We start from the raw sequence: 26,405 nt of genomic DNA, 5'->3' as shown, positions 1-26,405 counted from the left end.
GTGACACAAAGATGCCATTCACACAAGGCACATCGTGACACAGAGATGCCACTCACATAGTACACAAAATGAAACGGAGATGCCAATGGCATCGAACACAACGTGACACTGAGATGCCCTTCACATCGGACACAGCGTATCACAGAGATGCCCTCACATTGGTCACAACGTGACACGGAGTTGCCCCTCATATCTAACACAACGTGACATAGAGATGCCCCGCACATGATCACAACGTGACATGGGGATGCCAATCACATCGGGCACAACGTGTCACAGAGATGCCCCTAACATCGGAAAAAAACGTGTCACAACTATGCCTCTCACATCGTGAACAAGGTTAGACAGAAATGCCTCTCACATTAAGCACAACGTGACCTGAAGATGCCCCTCAATTTGGGCGCAACGTGGCACAGAAGGCCCCTCACATCAGGCACAACGTGGCACAGAAGGCCCCTCACATCGGGTGCAACGTGACCTGAAGATGTTTTTCACGTCGGGCGATACATGACACAGAGATGCCAATAACATCAGACACTACGTGTCACAGAGATGCCTCTCGCATCGGACACAACGCGGTACATAGATTCCTCTCACATCGGACACAACGTGACACGGATATGCAAATCACATCAGGCACAATGTGTCACAGAGATACCCCACACATCGGACATAACGTGGCACGGAGATGCCACTAACATTATGCACAACGTGACACGGGGACTCCCCTCACAGCGGGAAAAAGTGCTACATAGATGCCATTCACATCGGGCACAACGTAACACAGAGATGCCCCATCACACCGGGAACAACGTGGCACAGAGATGACACTCCCATTGGGCAAAACATGTCACAGAGATGCCTCTCACATCGGGCACAACGTGTCACAGAGATGACTCTAACATCGGACACAACATGTCACAGAGATGCCACTCACATCGGGCACTACGTGTAACAGATATGCCTCTCACATCGGACAAAACGCGTACAGAGATTCCTCCTGCCTCGAACACAACGTGACACGAAGATGCAAATCAGGCACAATGTGTTACAGAGATGCCCCATACATCGGTCACAACGTGACACGGAGATGCCACTCACATTAAGAACAACTTGACACGGAGATGCCCCTCACATCGGGCACAACGTGTCACAAAGATGCCACTCACATCGAACACAACGTGTCACAGAGGTGCCCATAACATCGGACACAAAGTGTCACATAGATGACATTCACATCGGGAGAAATATGTCACAGAGATGCCCCTCACATCGGGCACAACGTGTCACAGACATGACCCTAACATTGGACACAGTGTGTCACAGAGATGCCACTCACATCGTACACAACGTAACACAGAGATGCCCCTCACATCGGGCACAACCTGGCACAGAAGGCCCCACATATCGGTCGCAACGTGACCTGAATATGTTTCTCACGTCGGGCGATACATGACACAGAGATGCCCCTCACATCAGACATAACGTGTCACAGAGATGCCCCTCACATCGGGCACTACGTGTCACAGAGATGCCTCGCACATCGGACACAACGCGTTACAGAGATTCCTCTCACATCGGACACAACTTGACACGGATATTCAAATCGTAGCAGGCACAATGTGTCATAGAGCTGTCCTACACATCAAACACAACGTGAAACGGAGATGCCACTCACATTAGACACAACGTGACACGGAGATGCCCCACACATCGGGCACAACGTATTACATAGATGCCACTCACATCGGACACAACGTGTCAAAGACGTGATCCTAACATCGGACACAACATGTCATAGAGATGACACTCACATCGAGCGAAACATGTCACAGAGATGCGTCTCACATCGGACACAACGTAACACAGAGATGCGTCTCACATCGGGCACAACGTAACACAGAGAAACCACTCACATCGGGAATAACATGTCACAGAGATGCCTCTCAAATCGGGCATAACATGACATAGAGATGCCACTCAAATCGGGCGGCACATCGTAACACAGAGATGTCACTCACATCCGGCATAACATGACACAGAGATGCCACTCACATCGGGCATAACATGACACATAGATGCCTCTCACATCGGGCACAAATTGACACAGAGATGCCACTCACATCGGGCACAACTATGACACAGAGATGCCTCTCACATCGGGCATTACATGACACATAGATGTTACTCACATCGGGCACATCGTGAAACAGAGATGCCACTCACATCGGGCAAAACATGACACAGAGATGCCTCTCACATCGGGCATAACATGACACATAGATGCCTCTCACATCGTGCACAAAGAGACATGGCGATGCACCTCACATTCAACACGACGTGACACAGAGATGCCACTCACATCAGGCACAGCGTGAAGTAGAGATGCCCTCACATTGGGCACACCGTGACCTGAAGATGCCCCTCACATCAGACACAACGTGACACAGAGATTCCCCTCACATCTGGCTCAACGTGACACAGAGAAACCACTCAAATCACGCATAACGTGACACAGTGATGCCACTCACACCTGACACAACGAGTCACAGAGATGCCCCTCACATCGGACACAACGTGACACGGAGATTCCACTCATATCAGGCAAAACGTAACACGGAGATTCCCCTCACATCGAAAAAAAAAACGTTTCATGGAAATACCCCTTAAATCGGACACACAATTTTACATAGATGCCCCACACATCAGACACAAAGTGACATGGCGATGCCCCTCACATGCAACACTCACATCAGGCACAGCGTGAAATAGAGGTGCCCTCACATCGGGCACACCGTGACCTGAAGATGCCCCTCACATCGGACACAACAGTGACATATAGATGCCCTCACATCGGACACAAAGTGACACGGAGATGCCTTCCGCATCGGGATCAGCGCGACACAAAGATTGACCCTCACATTGGACACAACGTGATACGGAGATGCTACTCACATACGGCAAAACGTGACACAGAGATGCCCTCACATCGTGCACAACGTGGCACAGAGATAACACTCACATCAGGCGAAACATGTCACTGAGGTGCCCTCACATCGGGCACAACGTGTCACAACGTGTTACAGAGATGACACTCACATCACGCAAAACATGTCAATGAGATGCCACTCACATCCGGCACTACGTGTCTCATAGATTCATCCTACCTTGGACACAACTTGACACGCAGATACAAATCACATTAACGCGGGGCATGATCAGGAACAATGTGTCACAGAGATGCCCCACACATCGGACACAACGTGACACTGAGAGGCCACTCACATTAGGCACAACTTGACAAGGAGATGCCACTCACATCGGACAAAACGTGTCACATACATGTAGATACCACTCACTTCGAACTCAACGTGTCACAGAGGTGCCCCTAACATCGGAAACAAAGTGTCACGGAGATGACAATCACAATCGAGCGAAATATGTCACAGAGATGCCTCTCACATCGGGTACAACGTGTCGTAGAGATGACCCTAACATTGGACACAACGTGTCACATAGATGCTACTCACATCGGGCACAATTTAACACAAAATGCCACTATATCGGGCACACCGTAACACAGAGATGCCCCTCACATCGGGCACAACGTGGCACAGAAGGCCCCTCACATCGGGCAAACGTGACCTGAAGATGTTTCTCACGTGAGGCGATACATGACACAGAGATGCCCCTCACATCAGACACAACGTGTCACAGAGATGCCCCTTACATCGGACACAACGTGTCACAGACGTGCTCCTAACATCGGACACAAAGTTTAATAGAGAAACACTCACATCGGCAAAACATGTCACATAGAGATGCCTCTCACATCGTAAACAACGTAACACAGAGGTCACTCACATCGGGCACATCGTAACACAGAGATGCCACTAACATCGGGCATAACATGACAAAGAGATGCCTCTCACATCGGGCATAACATGACACACACATAGATGCCTCTCACATCGGGCACAAAATGACCGAAAGATGCACCTCACGTTGGGCAAAACGTGACACAGAGATTCCCCTCACATCGGGCACAACGTGTCACAGAGAAACCACTCAAATCAGGCATAACGTGACACAGTGATGCCTACTCACATCGGATACAACGTGTCACAGAGATGCCCCTCACATCGGACACAACGTTACACGATGATGCCACTCACATTAGGCACAACGTGATACGGCGATGCTACTCACAACGGACAAAAATGTCACAGAGATGCTCCTCAAATCGGACACAACGTTACACAGAGATTGCCCCTGATATCGTGCACAACGAGTCATAGAGATGCCCCTCACATCCGACACAACGTGTTACAGAGATGCCCCTCACAACGGACACAAAGTGTCACAGAGATATCCATAACATCGTGCACACCGTGTCATGGAGATGCCACTCACATCGGAAGTGACACGGAGATGCCAATAATACCGGGCACAACGTGACACAGAGTTGCCCATAACATCCGGAACAACGTGACCTGAAGATGCCCCTAACGTCGGGCAATACGTGTCACAGAAATGCCCATCACATCGGACACAACGTGTCACAGAAATACCCCTAAAATCGGACACAAAGGTTAACAAAGATTCCCCTCACATCGGACAAAAAGTGACATGGAGATGCCCCTCACATCCGACACGACCTGACATAGAGATGCCCCTCAAATCCGACACGACCTTACACAGAGATTCCCCTCACATCCGACACTACCTGAAAAAGAGATGCCCCGCACATCCGACACGACCTGACACAGAGATGCCACTCACATCAAGCACAGCGTGAAACAAAGATGCCCTCTAATCGGCCTCAACAGCGATGCCCCTTACATCGGGCAAAACGTGACACGGAGATGCTCCTCACATTGGACACAACGTGTCACAGAGATGCCCCTCACATCCGACACGACGTGACACAGGGATGCCACTCACATCGGACACAACAAGATACGGAGATGCTCTTGGCATCGGACACAACGTGACACGAAGATGCGCTTACATCGGACACAACGTGACACAGAGATGCCACTAATATCATGGCACACCGTGACATAGAGTTGCCCTCACATCGGACACAACGTGACACGGAGATGCCTTTCGCATCGTGCACAGCGCGACACAAGGATGCCCCTCATATCGGACGCAACGTGATACGGAAATGCTACTCACATGAGGCAAAACGTGCCACAGAAATGCCCCTCACATCGGGCACAACGTCGCACAGAGATGACACTCACATTAGGCGAAATATGTCACTGAGATGCCTCTCACATCGGGCACAACGTGTCACAGAGATGACCCTAACATTGAACATAACATTAGCGCGGGGCATGATCAGGAACAATGTGTCACAGAGATGCCCCACACATCGGACACAACGTGACACGGAGATGCCCCTGATATCGTGCACAAAGTGTCACAGAGATGCCCCTCACAACGGACACAAAGTGTCACAGAGGTATCCATAACATCGTGCACAACGTGTCACGGAGATGCCACTCACATCGGACACAAAGTGAAACGGAGATTCCACTTACATCGGGCACAACGTGATTCAGAGTTGTCCCTAACATCCGGAACAACGTGACCCAAAGATGCCTCTTACGTCGGGAAATACGTGTCACAGAGATGCCCCTCACATCGGACAAAACGTGTCACAGAAAAACCCCTAAAATCAGACACAAAGGTTAACATAGATTCCCCACACATCGGACACAAAGTAACATGGAGATGCCCCTCACATCCGACCCAGAGATGCCCCGCATGTCCGACACGACCTGACACAGAGATGCCCCTCTTATGCGACACGACCTGACACAGAGATTCCTCTCACATCCGACACGACCTGACACAGAGATTCCCCTCACATCCGACACGACCTGACACAGAGATTCCCCTCACATCCGATACGACCTGACACAGAGATTCCGCTCACATCCGACACGACCTGACACAGAGATGCCCCTCACATCCGACACGACCTGACAAAGAGATTCCCCTCACATCCGAAACGACATGACACAGAGATGCCACTCACATCAGGCACAGCGTGAAACTAAGATGCCCTCACATCGGCCACAACGTGACCTGAAGATGCCTCTCACATCGGACACAACGTGACACAGAGATGTCACTCATATCAGGCACAACGTGACATAGAGATGCACTCACATCGGACAGAACGTGGCACAGAGATGCCCCTCACATCGGGAACAACGTGACCTGATGATGCCAAGAATGTCGGGCACATGCTTACACAGAGATGCCTCTCACATCGGGAACAGCGCGACACAGAGATGCCCCTCAACTTCGGGCACAACGTGTCACATACATGCCATTAACTTTGAAAACAACGTGACACGGGGATGCAACAAAAATCAGACACAACGTTACACGTAGATGTCCCTCACATCGGGCACAATTTGAAACGGAGATGCCACTAACATAAAGCACATCCTGACACAGGGATGCCCTCACATCGTGCACAACGTGACACGGAGATGCCCCTCACATCGGACACAACGTGACACGGAGATGGCCCTAACATCGGACACAACGTGTCACAGATATGCCCCTCACATCGGACACAACAAGACAAGGAGATGCTCTTGGCATCGGGCACAACGTGACACGAAGATGCGCTTTCATCGGACACAACGTGTCAAAGAGATGCCCTCACATCGGTCACAACGTGACACGGAAATGCCATTCACATCAGGCACAAAGTGATACGGAGATGCTTCTCATATAAGAGATGCCCCTCACTCCGGACACAACGTGACACGGTGGTGCCCCTAACATCGGGCACAATGTGTCACAGTGATGCCCCTCCGATCAGGCACAACGTCAAGCAGAGATGCCCACACATCGGACACAACGTGACCAGAAGATGCCCCTAACATCGGACACAACGTGTCACAGAGATGCCCCTCACATCAGACACAGCATGATACGGAGATGCTACTCACATTAGGCACAACGTGACACAGAGATTCCCCTCACAACGGGCAAAACGTGACACAGAGATGCCCTTAACATCGGACGCAACGTGACCCGCAGACGCCCCTAACGTCGGGCACAACGTGTCACAGAGATGCCTCTAAAATCGAACACAAAGTGTCACAGAGATACCCCAAACATCAGACACACCGTGTCACAAAGATGCGACTCACATCAGACACAAGCTTACACGGAGATGCCACTGACACCGTTCACAAATTGACCTGAAGATTCCCCTCACATCGGACAAAACGTGTCACAGAAATAGCCCTAACATCGGACACAACGTTTTACCGAGATGCCCCACACATCAGACACAACGTGACATGGAGTTGCCCCTCACATTGGACACAACGTGGCACAGAGATGCCACTCACATCAGGCAACGTGAAAAGAGATGCTCTCACATCGGACACAACGTGACACGGAGATGCCTTTCACATCGGGCACAACGCGACATAAAGATGCCCCTCACATCGACACAACGTCACCCGAAGATGCCCACCACGTCGGGCACATGGTGACACAGTATGCCTCTCACATCGGGAACAGCGCGATACAGAGGTGCCCCTCATATCGGGCACAACGTGACCTGAAGTAGCCCCTGACGTCGGGCACAACATGACACAGAGCTGCCCCTGACACTGGAAACAACCTGACACGTAGATGCAACACACATCAAGAACACGCAGATGCCCCTTACATCAGGTACAATGTGAAACGGAGATGCCCCTCATATTGGACACAACGTGACACGGCGATTTCACTCACATCGGGCACAACATAAACCAGGAAGATGCCACCAAATCGGGCTTAACTTGACATAGAGATGTCCCTCAAATCGAGCACAACGTGACACAGAGATGACTCTCAAATCCGCCACAACGTGACACTGAGATGCACCTTACATCGGACACAACGTGACACAGAGATTCCCTTCACACCGGACACAATGCGTCACAGATATACCTCTCACATCGGACACAACGTAATACGGAGATGCAAATCACATCAGGTTCAACGTGTAACAGATAAACCCCTCACATCGGACACAGCGTGACACGGAAATGGCACTCACATCGGGCACAAGGTGACACAGAGATGCCCCTCACATCGGGCACAACGTTTCACAGAGATGCCACTCAAATCGGGCACAACGTGACACAGAGATAACCCTCATATCGGACACAACGTGTCACAGAGATGCCACTCACATCGGGCACAACGTGTCACAGAGATGCCACTCACATCGGACACAACGTGACACAGATCTGCCCTCACATCGATCACGGTCACATCGTTACCCAGAGATGCCTCTCACATCGGACACAACGCGTCACAGATATGACTCTCACATCGGACACAACGTGACATGGAGATGCAAATCACATCAGACACAACGTGTCACAGAGATGCCCCTCACATCGGACACAACCTGACACGGAGATGCCACTCACATCGGGCACAACGTGACACGGAGATGCCCCTCACATAGGGCACAACGTGTCACATAAATGCCACTCACATCGGACACAACGTGTCACAATAATGCCCCTTACATCGGACACAAAGTGTCACAGAGATGCATTTCACATAGGGCACAACGTGTCACATAAATGCCACTCACATCGGAAACAACGTGTCACAATAATGCCCCTCGCATCGGGCACAACGTGTCACTGAGATGCCACTCACATCAGACACAACGTGACACAGATCTGCCCTCACATCGGTCACGGTCACAACGTTACCCAGAGATGCCTCTCACATCGGACACAACGCGTCACAGAGATGACTCTCACATCGGACACAACTAGACATGGAGATGCAAATCACATCAGACACAACGTGTCACAGAGATGCCCCTCACATCGGACACAACCTGACACGGAAATGCCACTCACATCGGGCACAACGTGACACGGAGATACTCCTCACATAGGGCACAACGTGTCACATAAATGCCACTCACATCGGACACAACGTGTCACAATAATGCCCCTTACATCGGAAACAAAGTGTCACAGAGATGCCATTCACATCGGGCACAAAGTGTCACAAAGATGCCTCTCACATCGGGCACAACGTGCCACAGAGATGCCCCTTACATGGGACACAACTTGTTACATAGATGCCACTCACATTGGGCACAACGTAACGCAGAGATGCCCCTCACGTTGGGCAATACGTGACACAGATGCCCCTCACATCGGGTACAACGTGCCACAAAGAAACCCCTAAAATCGGGCACACCTTAACACAGAAATGCCACTTGCATCGGGCACAACGTGACCCAGAGTTGTCACTCACATCGGGCACATCGTGACATAGAGATGCTCCTCACATCGGACGCAACATGACACAGAGATGCACCTCACGTCGGACAGAATGTGTCGCACAGTTGCCTCTCACATCGGGCACAACGTGACACGGAGATGCTCTTAGAACTGGGTGTCTTCCTATATCTTGCACTTCCTTGATAACAAAGCAATTCCGCTTGATGCGTTAGTTAAAGATGAAATATTTATTTAGCGTTTCCGCAAATGTTTAAGGCGATAGTCACACATAGAATGTCAAAGTTGTTGAGTGAATATTTGATTGTTCCGGAAAATGTCGATCGTTATCCAAGATAGGTCATATATTTGTGTATATTTTGAAGAGTTTCCTGGTCAAGTCTTTCAAATGAAACGAAATATTTAATTTCCTTCTTGTTGCGAAGTTTGTTTGTATATTTAGCGCTCATTAAAATAATAAAACAAGCAAATTCGTTGAATTGATATCCCTCGCACTCGCCTTTCCATTTGTATACGGTATTATCTTTGAACAAAATCATTGATTATAGGGCATTCGTTTTTATGCATTGCAATTCTCCTAATTGATATATTTAAACACATACAGTTTCGTAATGAAACCTTGTTGCGTATCTGAACCCGGAAAAGTTGCATCATACACAAAAAAAACAAAGGGAAATTACTCTTATTGAAGAAAGTGTACGGTTATGGTGCTTGTGCATGGCATTTTTTCCCATTGATTTCTACACACCCTTGAAGTTTCTTGTTGAAATATTGCATCTTATCTGAGATATAGCCCTGAAAAGTTACATAATACAGACAGAGGAAAGGGCATTAACTCTTATTTAAGAAAAAGTGTATGGTTATGGTTTTTAAGAATTCATATCAATTCACCCATGAAGTTTCATGTTGAAATCGTGTACCGTATCTGAGATAAAGCCATTGAAAGTTATATCAATGGAGAATAATCAAATGCTATGGCTCTTGTTTAAGAAGGTGTTGGGTTATGGTTCTTGTGCATGACACTTCTCCCTCATCAATAATTTAATACACATAGACCCATGAAGTTGTATGATGAAAAAGTTTCTTTCAAATGTATATAGTTTATGAGAAATAGTCCTGAGAAGTTTGTGACAGTCTGACGGACAACGCCAATTCTATATTCCTCCGCTTTGGATTACAAGTTAGATTATATTCAAATGAATTAGCTTTAGCAAATAGACACCAATATAAATAGCTCGCAAATGAGCCGCACACTGGGAAACCGGGCTTCATGCTTGTGCGTGAAGTATCGCCACACATTTGCCTGAGCAGTCCGCATAGGCAATTTAGGGATGAACTTTCCGCTGTGATGTTTTTCTTTCGTTTAAAAGTGTCTTCTGAACTAAAACCATGTACAATACCAGTTTTATAGGTACATTCCCCTAAGAGAAAGTCCATTCTCCTAAAACAATTTCTTTAAAATAATGCAATTTCCCCACATTTCAAGCTGACTTGGGGAAATATCTCCCCTTTTTCAATTATGTCGATATTGTTTCCCCTAAATTGAAGGCAAGGCCAATTCCCCAATCAAGGAGAAAAAATAATTGATCATGCTTATCTGGGACGACACTTCCCGCATGCACTAAACTCAATATTCTCATGGCGCGACTTTATTGATTAGTTCATGTCTTTATCATGTTTGTGAACGACATTCTCATTGAAAACACGTATAATATCGATGATTTTATAAAGCGTTACTTTAATTACAGGAAGAAAATGCAAAATCACAGTGACATATATTATATACAAAATCCATCTAACAGGATGTAAGAACATGTACAACGCAGAATTTTGATTTAACATAAGAGATAAACGTTCACAAGTAAATTTTATTCGACAACGAAAAGTGTATGCATTACGTATGGCCGACTATTAATCAGGTGCTTGATAAAATGTTTAACGAATGAATTTCGACATCGTCTATTTTATTACCACTCTTCTTTTAGGTGTATAACCTAAGCTCTTGTGCGCTAAATGACTACACACAAGGTCGTTTCTTAAAAAGCCGTTTATTGACTGGAACAGAAGTTTGTTTGTTGGTTTCTTTGTTTAATGTTTCGTCGTTTTGAGCAGTATTTTATTTATATCACCGCAGTTATTTAAGCAACTCGCACTGTCCTGCGTAAACAGGTTTACCTGTACTAATTTCCCATACTCAATCTCGTAACGACAACTGCCCTAATTGAATCACAGAGGTCACGGAGTGTATATTGACAGGAGATGAATCGAGTATTTGACCCTTACTGTAGTAAATTCAATCTTATGCAAAAACTTTCATCCGATTTTATTGGTTTATACGTTATCTTGTTGCTTATTAATTCCTCTTTCAAAAAATATAACTTTTAGTATATTCCCGTTGTTATTAATGGATTTATAGCGAGTTAAACACAAGAAATACACATTTTATGTTTTACCACCGCGCGTTTTAACGTGTTGTGGCTATCGATCTTTTACGATTAGCGTACAGCGAAGCGCCGAGGTTATACATTTTGATGTACCCTCTCACGTCTTTTGTTAAATTATAGTTTCATTTCTCGGCCGATTTTGACAAATTATATATCATTAGAAAGCTTACGTTACGTAGTAAACAGATATATCAATATATATTAAGTTTTTCTTCTGATTTCGACAGCCCGGCGAGTTATAACTTTAACTTTTGCAAATATCATACCGTTTTGGAGTTTTAGAATCTAGATTTACGGTTGACATGTTCGTACTTAATACCAATTTGTAGCGTTTATATTTGGAGTTCAGTTTTAAAAATTACATCTTGCTTAGGAGAATAGAATTCTGTATACGATAGAAAAAAATTTGTTTAAAAACGAAAGTAATTAAGGAATGAAGGCGGGAAAATGTAGCGCGCGTTCCTAACGCACTGAACTGATGCTATGGTCTTGGCGATTATGCTTTTGTTCAGAAAACGGCCATTGAATTTCTTTTGCCATCTTATTATATTTTTTATGGAATATATTGTAGTATTTTGTTCACGAAACATATCAATAAAGCTTATTATAAATGAATCTTAATAAATTAACGATTTCAGCTCTTGTTTATAACACAGAAAGGGTGTAAAATTTATGATGAAACAGCGTATATAGCGGACCCTCTCGATATTATTCGGCTTTGCATGCATACTTGAAATAAAATTGGTGTCAAAAACATTCATCGTTTGCTGTTTATTATCAACAAGGTAATTATGTATAATTATTTGAAATGTTATTTACCTTAAATTATCAATTTATTAAAGATTCTTGAAAATCACGGTCCGTGTTACGCGGGTCATTTCGTATTTTGACATCAGGGCATCATGTCCAACTATTGAAAATCAGATTTTTTTTCACCGGGACGATGGCGGCTTGGATTTAGACAGGCAGACAGATAGTTTATTCAGACTTAAACAACACTACATCGTCTTCAACTCAAATATATGAATTATTTTTAGACGAATTGTTAGGTGATTACACATATAGCAGTGATGATTCTGAGAATGTTGCCATGTTTCTTATCCGTGTAATCTAGAGTCCATGGTTTGAGCATTTTTATCGCGGTGTTCAAAAAAAGATATCTCAATAATCTTGTTTATTGATAGATCTGTGGTTTTATTGCCCCTGTGTTCAGCACAAACCAATTATCTCGTTATGATCAGAAACTGTGCCGACCAATACTAAATAACACTATGGTGTCATACGCCACAGCAGGGACCTATACTTGTATATTGGTCCCTAACCACAGGTGGCAATGTCTGCTCAGATTACACTTTTTATGATACCTCCATGTTTTCTCGTGGTATTAGTGGTCATTTCTTGGAGTAATGTACTCAATTTTGCGTTTATAAGATATGTAGCGTATTGAAAACATTTATAGTCATCTGCCCATACAGATTGCCATAAACTAAATACTGTATAGATGTATATCCAGCTAAATCACAATAATTATAAGTGCTTAATACCTATACATGTACATTTTAAACATTTAAAAAATCTAATACTTAACATTTAACGTATTTAGCGGGTACCGGTAAAAAAACTCCGTCATTTCGTAGTCCTATAAAGAGTGTATGGTAGTGTACGGAACAACATAATTAAAAACAGCATTCTCATTTGACCACAACGGGGTTAAATAATCTTTCCGAAAAATACAAATAATACAGAGTTTTAATTTAGAATTCTATATATTTATAACTCTGTTAACTTATAAAGATATTTCAATATACATGCATAGACAGTTGACCGTGATTTTCAAGAATCTTTAAATAATTTTAATTAATTGATAATTTATGGTTAATAACCTTTCATATAATTTTACATAATTACCTTTTTGATAATAAACAACAAACGATGAATGTTTTGACACCCATTATATTTGAAGTATGCAAAGCCGAAAAATATCAAGAGGGTCCGCTATACATTTGTATACGCTGTTTCATCATAAAATTAACACCCTTTCTGTGTTATAATCAAGAGCTGAAATCGTAAATTTATTAAGCTTCATTAATACTTAGCTTTATGGATATGTCTCTAGAACAAAATATTTCAATATATTCCATAAAAAAATATAATAATCGTGGCAAAGGAAATTCAATGGCCGGTATCTAAACAAAAGCATAATCGCCATCAGTTCGGTTCGTTAGGACCGCGCGCTACTTATTTCCGCCTTCATTCCTTACTTGCTTTCATTTTTAAACCATTTTTTTTTCTATCATATACAGAATTCTATTCTCCTAAGCAAGATGTTATTTTTAAAAATGAACTCCAAATATAAACGCTACAAATCGGTATAAAGTACGAACATGTCAACCGTAAATCTAGATTCTAAAACTCCAAAACGGTATGATATTTGCAAAAGTTAAAGTTATAACTCGCCGAGCTGCCAAAATCAGAAGAAAAACTTAATATATATTTATATCTCTGAAAACTACATTACGTAAGCTTTCTAATGATATATAATTTGTCAAAATCGGCCTAGAAATGAAACTATAATTTAACAAAATACGTGAGTGGGTACATCAAATGTATAACATCGGCGCTTCGATAAAAGATCGACAGATACGACACGGTCACGTGACTTAGACACAACAAGATATTTGGCGTAACGGTCCCGTTTCATATCCGTGTAATCTAGAGTCCGTGCAGAGGTTAATGGCCGCAATAAATTATTTTATGACAAATATTGATACAAGTTAAAGGCCGGGTCGGGTCTCGAAACAGCGATTCACTGGTTTGTAGTCTACCGCTTGATAGCGATGACTAGTTCGCCCATAAAAATAACAGTTCGATTGAGATTTATATTAATACAGTAATAATAAAAGGCGACTTTATATTGCATTTTTTTATTGTTTAATTTGTTACAAATAAATCAATCAATAACTTAACATAGTGAAAGGTAATTAGCAGAGCATTCGTCTGCTCGAACTAGACGCATGCAAAACTCAAATACAAATAAACTTCAAATACACTCGTACGAAATATCTCACTGACACACAATAAATGTGACAATTAGCGATGTTACAATACAAATACAAGAATTAATAAACATATACTAGTAGTTATTTGAAGTAAAAAAAATGGATATGGATATAATAAGTTTAGTACATATATGTCATAACATGACATTATATATCTGAAAGCATATATTGGAGCATGAAATAATACTGTTTAAACAGATTTATACTATAACTTCTTAATCTTTTTTGCGAGAGAAAACGTTTATCAAAACTTAATAAACTGATTTTTCTTCAGCATTTAATGGCGATAAGCTATTCATTACGCATGTTATTTTTGGTTATTAGTATTAGAGCAAACTGTACCATAATTATGCTTTACAAAGTCTCTGAATTGTTTTATACAATCAATTTTATTTTTCTACTAAATTAAATGCAACAATAATATAATTTCAGTTTACAAAAATGAGCCTAATGTATTTATCTAAAAACCTAGTCGCAAATGTGTGTTTGTAAGGTGGCATAGAGGTGACATTCATTCCTCTTTTTGTTAAATTGCACTCTTCTTTTTTCTATCACGTGGCCTCGACTTAGTGGCCACGAGATACTAAGTCGAGGCCACGAGATAGAATAAAAAGGAGTTTAAAACTAAATAAAAGAGGAGTGCAATTACAAAAAGCGGTGCAGTAAATAAAGGAAGGGTGCATTTTACAAAAGAGCAGAGGCTTTAAGCTTTCTCGAGATCCGGGCTTAGCTAACTCGTGGTCCTCCCTGTTGATCTTTATTCAAAGGGAAGTAATCGTCACGGTAAAAGTCCGCTTGGACCAGCTATATACTTATGAGTTCAGATTATTTGCACATGTTACGCACAATTTGATTGGCTGACTAACTCGTTCCATTGAGACAGCTTAAATTCTCTCCTCTTTTGTTTAATGCACCCATCCTTTATTTACAGCACCGCTCTATTTTAATTGCACTCCTTTTTTATTTAGTTTTACACTCCTCTTTTTTCTATCTCGTGGCCGCACCATAGCTTAATCGTAGCTGCGAGCTAGAAAAAAAGAGGAGTGCAACTTAAAAAAGAGGATTGGATGTCACCTCTATGCCACTCATCTTACATACTCATAAATTGACAAGCGTGTACGGAAGTGTGACCCGTATACCGCGTCGCAATTAAAAATATTCAATCACTATGTGCTTGCTCGTAAAAGTAATATGCATGTATACTGCGTCGCAATTTAAAACATTCAATCACTATTTGCTTGCTCATCCAATAAATATGCATACATGTAGTCTTATCAAAAGGAAATGCACTAAATTATATTACGGTGAGTACAAGTTGACATTTCATTCTCGAGCTACGGAAATATTGATATTAAAATTGTCTATCGTACAATTAACATGTACAATAACCTAACTTTATCCGAAATAAAAAAAATTGATACTGATAAGAAATTGGGAAAATATGCATTTTATATTACCTTACAGAACATTTAATAATTATCAGAAATTTTAAACATATTGATATTTATATGAAATTAAGAAAATAAGTAATAATGCTATTCACGTGTATAATTTAATTATATATATTCTATATCCAAATTTTGTAATAATAGTTGTATGTGTTATGTGAGCATATTTTCTAATACTAATTAAGTATTATTTTAATTTTCAATTTATAAATAGTAGTTTACCAAAATAGTTTTCACATTACAAAATGATAAAAGATGTATTTATAATTTCCAAAATTACTTATTTATACATAATAATGTAAATGGTCTTCTCTCATTTTATTACATTAACTCTTATTGTATTACTTTATCATTATTTTATTTCCTAAAATAGTTACAGCATTAAAACATCTATAAATAATCGTAATGTTACAACACATTTATTCCAAAATCAGCGTTACTTGCATATTGACATGTTGGTCCTCCGTGTGATATCTCCAAAATTAATGACCTCAATTACACTATTGTTCCATGCTCTTTTCAATTGTGACATCGTGCGCATCTTAACCCATTAATGCCTAGCGTCTAGAAAAAATGCCTTGGCTAACAGCGTAGACCCTGATGAGTCGCCGCAGGATGCGGTGTCTCATCAGGGTCTGCGCTGTTTGCTTAAAGGAAGAAAAAGTCTAAATAAAGAAATAAATATACTAGACATCCTTAATTTTGGAAATAAATTGATCCAATTTAGAAGGATGGGAGTCCACTAGGTATAAATGGGTTAAAATAAACCGAGGTAATCCTTTATAGTTTTTTAGTTTTACGCAAAACTGAAAACGTGAGATGTAAATGGATAATATCACCGTTATTGTTGACGTAGACTGGAAACGCGAGATGTTAATGGATAATGTCACCGTTATTGTTGACGTAAATTGGAACCGTTGGTAAGTCTTCATACTCGGGCGACCAGTCTGCGAGTAACTCGTAAATAGCGGACTTTTCCATTTGACCGGCCGTGTGCAGTCCGTATTCAAACCAGTTCATAGCTAGGCCTCTGTGTCCTGTAAGAAAGAGTGCGCTTACAAATGTGTGGAAATTCATTATAAGTCAAATATGTTCCGCCATTGTAAAACGGCTCCACCGCATTGGAAGCAATGTTTAAAACGTATCGGAACCATGTTTAAATCAACCGAGACATCATTAAAAGACCGAAACTTGTTCTAACTCAGCAAATAAAAAAATCTTAATGAAGATTTGGGAAATAGTGAATAATTAAGCGTTCACAAACTTGTTATCTAATTTAATGGCCTAGTTTTTAACAATATTTGAACTCGGACGATATACAATAAGGGTACATTTCCGACCAATGTTCTATGTTTTGTCACGTGGCCTAAGATGTGTTCAGTAGGTAAACGTTGACGACTGGCAACGAACGAAGGACCAAAGGCGATGAAAAAGATCACCAAGAGAACGTTAATGGGCAGGGGAGTTAAATAAAAGAAACGTGACTCAGACGGGTGATTGAATTCTGTAATATGGTACAAAGTGTATATGCAACAGCCATCTCATTTCATAGTGAAACGAGAAAGTACTCCATAATACCGCAACACATGTATCCAATATAAAGGTCAGAGTCGAACTCATTTCAAATTGGTAATCTAATATAAGAACGGTATTTCATGAACAGAACAGAACAGAACAGAACAGAACAGACAGTTTTTTAAGACTTATACATAAGTACATCGTCTTTAATGCATATAATTATAAATAAAGTAATGTCACGTATCCGTATACTATAGTAGGTAACCAAATCAATATAATAATGTATATATGTTAGTAAGTTAAATGACATTTCAGAACTAAATTCAATGAAATGACATTTCTAAACAAAATAAGAACAGAGATCAACAACAATTTAGACAAGGAGAAACATAATAATTTTAAAGGCAGTAAGGACAAAGTATTGCAAATACTATCAGTGACTGCAAAGTGATACATACACTTCTTTGAAGAAAGTCAAACTATAATTCAGTGGTATTATTTAAAATAGCATTTCGTACAGATAATGCTCCCTTAACATATGTACACACATTTAATATTTCAAATTTACAAGTTGATGTTAATAAACTATGGAACTTAACAACCGATGGATTTATGAAATAAAAACGTTTAATGAATTTTTGCCTTAGAAAACGGTAACATGAACAACCAAAAATAAAATGGAATTCATCCTCTATATCCCGTCGATTACAACAAAGGCAATAACGTCCTTCACTGGGGATATTGTTGCGTAAGTATCTTCTTGTCTGAATTCTCAATAGATGGGCAGAAGCCCTTAATTTCACAAAGTATAAACGTCGACTCTTGGGTAATGAATCTAAATAGTTTTCATATTCAAGAGTAGTTTTAAACATTCTAGACATATCTAGAGTAGAAATTCTATTCATATCACCAAACCATTCTTGCTTAAAGGTGTCAACAATTCTGCATTTAAATTCACAAACAAACGCATGACTATTAGTTATATTTGCAGCTTCAAAAACATAGGAAAATCCGTAATCGTTTAACAATTGTTTAACATTTGAAACCCAATTGTTGCATCCCTTATTACAATCATTTAATGCTTGAATATACACAGTTTGTATAATAATATTTTTACTGTTAATATTTTTTAACCAATACTTAACAATTCGTACATATCTATTTACATATAATGGATATCTGCCTAGCTCACCATAAACTGTAGCGTTACATGTGCTTATTTTCACATTTAACAATCTCTTGCAAAATTTTAAATGAATGCGTTCGATCTCTTTTCATTTATTGAAACTCCATATTTCAGAGACATAACAACAAATAGATCCAACAAAAGAATCAAACAACTGACAAAATAATTTCGGTTTAAGATCATACTGTTTACATTTATAGAGTAAAATATTCATAGCCTTAAGGGCTTTTCCAACCAAATGTTCTTGATTTAAAGTGAAACTACCAGTGTAATTTAAACCAGTGCCGAGATAATTAATATTATCGACGATTTCTATATCTTGGCCATTATATGTCCATTTTTCATCTTTCCGAATTTAACGAAAAACCATTATTTTTGTTTTTGAAGTATTTACATTAAGCCCCCATGTATTACAATAGACATATAGGTTATCTAAGTGGTTCTGTACTTCTTCTGGTGACTTACCTAGAATAGCCATGTCATCCGCAAATAATAATGAAATTAAGGTTATGTCGTCTATATTTAGGCCAGACAATGTGCTATCTTGCAAAAATAGTTCCAAATCTTATTCAAACAGTGAAAAAAGAATCGGGGACATTACCTCCCCTTGTCTTAGACCGACAGCATAACTAAAGTATTCAGAATATGATGTACACGACTTAACACAAGATTTAACATTTTCTTACTTATTCTTAATCATTCTCAAAAGTTTACCTTGTACACCAGATTTATACATTTTTAACCATAACGCATTGCGATATATACTATCAAAACATTTGAGCAAATCAACATAAATAACATACAAACGTTTGTTTTCATTTAAATAATGCTGCACAACAGACAACAAGATATAAATGGCATCAACAGTTGAACATCCTTTTCTGAATCCAAATTGGGCATCAGAAATTTTAGCATTGTCTTCACAAAACGATTCGATACGTTTGTTTAAAATGGTTGTAAACAAATTAGAAAAACAACTAACAAGTGTTATCCCTCTATAATTACTAACATCATCAACAGAGCCTTTTTTGTGCAGAGGTATGATAACTCCTTCTGTCCACTGATTGGGGAAAAAGCCAGAAACTAAAATACTATTAAACATGTCACATAAATGATTTGATAAAATATCCAAACTTTCAAGAAAATATTTATTTAAAATAAAGTCACTACCAGCCGCTTTATTACGTTTTAAGCGTTTAAGGGGTGTTGCTGCAGTTTTGCTGATTTTTTTCCATCTAATAACTTTTGCTCAAAATTTATATTTGAGTAATCCATACTAATATTATATGAAAAATGAAATAAAAACATAGGGTCACCGGCCTTGTTTTGATTTTATTCGCCATTATATAACATGTACTTTTTCATTAAAACTGAAAAATCTCTTATTGCATAAAAATGATTAATAACCTATGAAATTGGCAACATGTAGACATTAGATAAGCTAAGATATATCATATACCATTTTATTAAACCATAAACTACCAAAAAAATGGAGAACACAAGTTAAATTTTAAGAAATTAATTTTTTATAATTTTTATGTCACCCCAAAATACGTCAATTTTTTACTATTTTAACCACAAAAATGGAATTTAAAAAAGTTTTATCTAATAACTTTTTGCGATATTGCTCAAATATGTTCATCTACGTATTGTTATTATAAAACAAAAATAAAAAAGGGGGGTCACCGCAATTTTAACAGAGATTTTTTTTTAACTATCCCTACCGTCTATGTCAACTTTCATAAAAAACAGCAATAAGGCGAAACACAAGTACCGGTACATAGACTGTTAGAGATATGCATAAACATTATTGATTGTTTACAATCTTAATTAGGATCACAACAGTTTGCAAAAAAAAACACAACACTAATTCAATATTTAATCACAAACATAAGACCATACAGTATCAAACTCAACCTTAATCATCAATAACAGGGACTTGTTGTCAAATTTCGGCATGTTTTGAAGTTTGTGATTAAATGCTTTTAATTGATTAATGTAAACAACAGGACTTAAGAGCTCCAGGAAAAAAAAAACAAGAATGAAATAAAAGAAAGAAAAAAAAAGTTAACTGCACCTGGGATTGAACCACTGAGTACCTATTATGAACCTACTCGGTCATTAATTTGTGATGATTCTGATAACAAAACTATTGGGTTGTGAGAATAGCATCGGTGTTGCTATAAATATATCCTCGGTTAAATAAACTGCCGCAACACCCCTTAACTGCATTCCTAACTTCATCTAATGTTATCGGCTGATCTAGTTCTGGAAAAGTACAATTTTCCTCATTAAAATTATTATTTGAACAAAATTCTTCAGATTCGGCATTATAACAATGAGAAAAAGTATTACTTAAATTTTCAAAATAATCCTTGAATGCATGTATTGAAATTTTATTGCCATTTATTTTGTTTTTAGATTTCATTTTACCCAATACACTCTAACATGTCCAGATCATAGAGGGCATTTAATTTGAGTTTTAAAATGTTTTATTTCCTTCATTCACTTTTGTTAAAACTTGAACGTTTGATAAATTAGTACTTGCCTATAAAGCGTGTAATTCAAAGAAATGTGTAACTTTCGAATCAACATGTTCAGAGTATTCATCGAGTTTTAGAATATAACAAGATGTGTTTGTGAAACACAATGTCCCCCTATATGACGTTTGACCTTGTAGGATGACCTTGACCTTGACCCTTCACCACTCAAAATTTGCAACTCCATGAGATACACATGCATTTCAAATATAAAATTGCTAGCTTCAATATTGCAGAAGTGACATTACATGAGCAATTTTGACCCATATATTTGACCTTGAAGGATGACCTTGACCTTTCACCACTAAAAATGTGCAGCTCCATGAGATACACATGCATGCCGAATATCAAGTTGCTATCTTCATTATTGCAAAAGTATTTATAAAATTAGCGATTTGGGCCACATATATTTGACCTCTGACCTTGAAGGATGACCTTGACCTTTCACCACTCAAAATGTGCAGCTCAATGAGATACACATGCATGCCAAATATCATGTTGCTATCTTCAATATTGCAAAAGTACTCATAAAATGAGCGATTTTGGCCACATATATTTGACATCTGACCTTGAAGGCTGACCTTGACCTTGACCTTTTACCACTCAAATTGTGCAGCTCCATGAGATACACATGCATGCCAAATATCTTGAATATTGAAATACTGCAAAAGTGTACATTAAATGAGCGATTTTGACCCATATATTTGACCTTTGACCTTGAAGGATGACCTTGACCTTTCACCACTCAAAATGTGCAGCTCCATGAGATACATATGCATGCCAAATATCAAGTTCCTATCTTCAATATTGCAAAAGTTATTGCAAATGTTAAAGTTGGCGCAAACCAACCAACCAACCAACAGACCAACCAACAGACCAACAGACCAACAGACAGGGCAAAAACAATATGTCCCCCACTACTATAGTGGGGGACATAAAAATTTGAAAAACAAAATATAAATAAAAATCGATGTGTCGCAGACATTGTTCTTCAAACATGTTTGAACAAAAGATAAGGAAATGTCGCAAACTCTATATAAATTTATCAGTTAGTCAGTGCACGATTTCCATATTGGACCTCGAACTATGACCTAGACTAAGATCTGGTGTAAATGATTCTCCGTGATACAATCCGTTTCTTAAAGTGATATTATGGGCATCTAACTGCTTATAGGTGCCAATCGCAACCGTTTTTTTTTCACTTCATATACACTTAGATTTGTTAATGAAGCATCAACATAATAAAACAATATCCCGGAAAGAGAAAAATAAAGCATTTGTACGATGTGAACCTAAATTTAGTTTTAGTGCAGATTCGTTCATACGACACAAAAACACAATTTTGTTTTACGGATCATTTCAGCTTACAGGACTGGGTGAGTCACGTAAAATATCGAATATAAAATAAATTTTTAATAAACAACTGGTAGTAAGATGAGCTGCATATAATTGGTCAGTTACCACATTTGAACTAACTCTTTTGACCTGTTAATTCTTTTCAGCTCAATTCAACAGTGAAAAATGCCCATAATATCACTTTAACGGAAATTTTGTGTCATTTTTTTAATCGAATAAAAAATAAGAAAATTAGAAATACGATTATTTTTTTTGTCCGTAAAATACTACGGAAAATATTCGCCAATCAGCAAAGTATATAATGATAAATGATTAATGACATTGCCGTGACATCGCTTGTTTGTGGTTGTGGATGGTTTTGCAATTTTCTCTTTTAGTTAAACTTTAAAATACTAATTTTCAAAACTTCCGTTAAATACTACTGTCCAGAACATATTCTCGAATCCGTGCAGTGTACTGTGATGATTATTGACGTTGCCGTGACCTCACTTGTTTACGAGCTGTGATGCCATTTATGGATGGTTTTGCAATTTTATCGTTATTTTAAACTTTGGATTAATTCACGATAATTAACTTACTATACAGTGTTTTGTTGATAGAAATTAATTTTCCTCGATGCATCAGCTACGTGCATTATAAAACTGTTTTATAGTGCAATATCTTTTAATTAAACCTTATGCACAGAATTCGTGTGATTGTGGTGGATGTGGGCATACTGTGCACTGCATTAAGTATTCTTAAAAACAGAGTATATTTACTACAACATTAAAAAATTTACTTCAGCAGTCATTAAACATGGCAAATACACAATTACAATCTCTATTTTCTAGCAGGTGCAAAACTTGAATGTTAATTGAATGAACCTAAACATTGTATCGTTCGCTCTAAACAGTAACCTTAATGGTAAAAAAACCGACGCGTAGTGCCACATGCTCGTTAACTTGTTCAAGTAAACGTATTAATATTTAATCTAAAAACATTAAATGATTATTTACCTGAAGGATTTGACTAACAACTTCATAGGCGGATAAACATCATTATTCCTGCCGTTGGCGAATTTAAGTGTTTACAGGTGGTGCGTTACGTATACAGAGGAGAAACCACTTCACACCTCATTTAATGAATTCTTTGATTTCTTAAATTCGAAAAAAAAATTGGTTCATTTAAAAACAAAACAAAACACCTTTAAATAGATAAGTTGTTGCCTAAATAATAGCGCTTCTCCATTAAGTGAAGTATATTGAAATTCTCCATAATCCACCATAGTGCGTCATCCCTTCCACCTCCGTATAAAAAATGAACTACTTGCTAATTGTAGGGTTTCCATTTTGGGTGAAATTTAATATGAGTATCGAATTCTGAAGTGGCGGTTTTTGCTGTGTTCTGCCCTTATGTCCAACTCACGTACGAAAACAGACACACAGTTAATATTCAAATGCGACAGCAGGTAAAAAACCTTATAATACAACGCGGTCCTTAATTTATTGCAAGACACCAATCGCCAAAAAACGAGGCACAAAACAAATGTAGTACACACGGACCAGAGTTAAACAGAGAGCACACAAAAATGAACTTAACTGTGATCACTGTCTTGGATTGTCAATGGAAAGCATCGGCGATTGAAACCGGTTTTAAGAAGATAAAATTCTCACAAACGGCACAGAACTATTCATGATACATTTAAATTGGTTAATAAAAAATAGCCACATAGCATCACGATTCAAATTAAGATTAGAATGAATGCAATTAAATACATTTAAATTTAATTACCATTTAACTTCTTAATAGCAAGGCAGACAAGAGCGCCAACGTTCTGATGCACAATTAAATGCAACCTTAGCGATTATTAACTACATATTTTTTTTATTAAAAATCTTTAGGAACATAGTATCATATCAGATCATCGTCGTGCAATAATACTGCTCATTACGACATTAAATATTGACAACCAACGTGACCCGGACTGCATTCTGTCAAGGAGAATGATACAGTTGTTCATTAACCAAATGATAACTACGTGTTTATTTAAGGAAATAATACTAAAATGATACCAAAGTTAAATATGCTGATACTATTCAGTAAGGACTTTATCATTTATTCAGGTTTATGTAAGATCGGATCTTTTCACAAGTTTAACCATACATCATAAGAAAAAATGACGTTAATATGACAATACTGTACATAGCCTTTTGTAAAAAAATGTCTTTATTTGTTTCAGTCAAATCTACTCGCAATGTTTCTATCGTAACCAGGTCTAAAGTTAAACATTTCTAAAAAATAAGCCATTAGATTGCATGCGATATTTGAGGTCGGAACGCGTTTGACATATTTCAAACTTGTAATGTTGTTTTTTATATGTCCCAGTACATGTGTTACGGCTTATGGACTTCGTATGTATAATTTTAATACCGCTTGCATTTTAAACTAAGGTTAGGCGCGAGAGACAAACGCAAATCCCCTAGCGTTGCTAATCATCCATCCTGTTAATTCATTGACAAATAATGGGGATCATGATATAATTACTATGCGTGAACTAATTCGCAGCTAGGACTTATGGACACAAATAGAAGCTCTGCATGTATTCTAACGCCGAGACTCGTCTATTCAACACGTAGATCTATGCAGGCAAACATATTAATGACAATTTCATTAACAATAAGTTGGTTATTTGAGTTCGTAAATTATCTGCCTAGACAAAGTCGATTCAGTTTTAGATGCGCAAACAGAAAAGTAAGGATATTTGTTATCAAAGAAGAGCGATACAAAGTATTAGCCATTACAGCAATTCAGGAAAGAAATATCAAACTTGCTATATCATATGTTTAGTCGACTAAATAGTCCTTGCAAATGGACAGGTTTTCGCAACCCAACCATGACCGTGAACAGGAATGCGCAATGACAAACTTACTAACATGACCTTTATGAAAACATGATCCGCCTTTAAATAACAGTACATTTGCCATGGGTGGCGTTTTGAGAGGGGGATACACATTTGACTTTAAGGAGTTTCCAGGTTCCTTGATCGCCCACCCCTCTAATGGGACCAACGCGACCCCATCTTAGGTTGTAGTACTGTTAATTATTCAAAATTAATTAAAACTATTTCCCTGAATACCTCTTACTGTGTGAATGTTGTTACTTTTAGTGCGTTTAATTATGATTTGGCAATGGGCTCTTCATGTTAGTTAGCACATTTAAAAACATTAGCATGAGAATCCGTAAAACGTGTTAAGCACTTATAAAACAAAATAAACCGGGTTTTTACGTTTATTGTCAATTTACTTTAATATATATATGCACAGTAAAATATGCGCAAACCTTGAAACTTTAAAGTTTGTCCTTTTTATTGTCCGTCCAATTGAAAGCTCTACCAAACGAAAACACATTCTCATTCACATCGTGTTGTCTGCTACAAATGTTTAACCCGTGTGTGTTTGTGTTTCGAATTTGTCGATGTGGATCGACGCCCTAGGCAGCTTTATGTGAGGAACCGGGCTGCGTCACAGCACTCTTGTAAACTTACCTAAATTCTTAGTTGACTCATATAAT

The 26,405-nt window shown here is 39.3% G+C and overlaps 1 protein-coding gene across 4 annotated transcripts in view; it reads right to left on the bottom strand.

The window, feature by feature from the left end:
- Positions 1-14,657: 14,657 nt before the first annotated feature.
- The window catches only part of LOC127876105 (uncharacterized), a 50,747-nt gene continuing 38,999 nt past the window's right edge, over positions 14,658-26,405 (bottom strand). For all 4 annotated transcript variants that reach the window (XM_052421034.1, XM_052421033.1, XM_052421032.1 and 1 more), the window contains one exon: positions 14,658-17,293. In XM_052421034.1, the coding sequence (XP_052276994.1) occupies positions 17,130-17,293 (164 nt within the window). In that variant the 3' untranslated portion in view covers positions 14,658-17,129. The remainder of the gene's footprint in view (positions 17,294-26,405) is intronic.

The sequence above is a fragment of the Dreissena polymorpha genome, chromosome 4 (genome assembly GCF_020536995.1).
Source record: "Dreissena polymorpha isolate Duluth1 chromosome 4, UMN_Dpol_1.0, whole genome shotgun sequence".
NCBI lineage: Eukaryota > Metazoa > Mollusca > Bivalvia > Myida > Dreissenidae > Dreissena > Dreissena polymorpha.
This window is presented reverse-complemented; position numbering and strand designations above follow the sequence as displayed.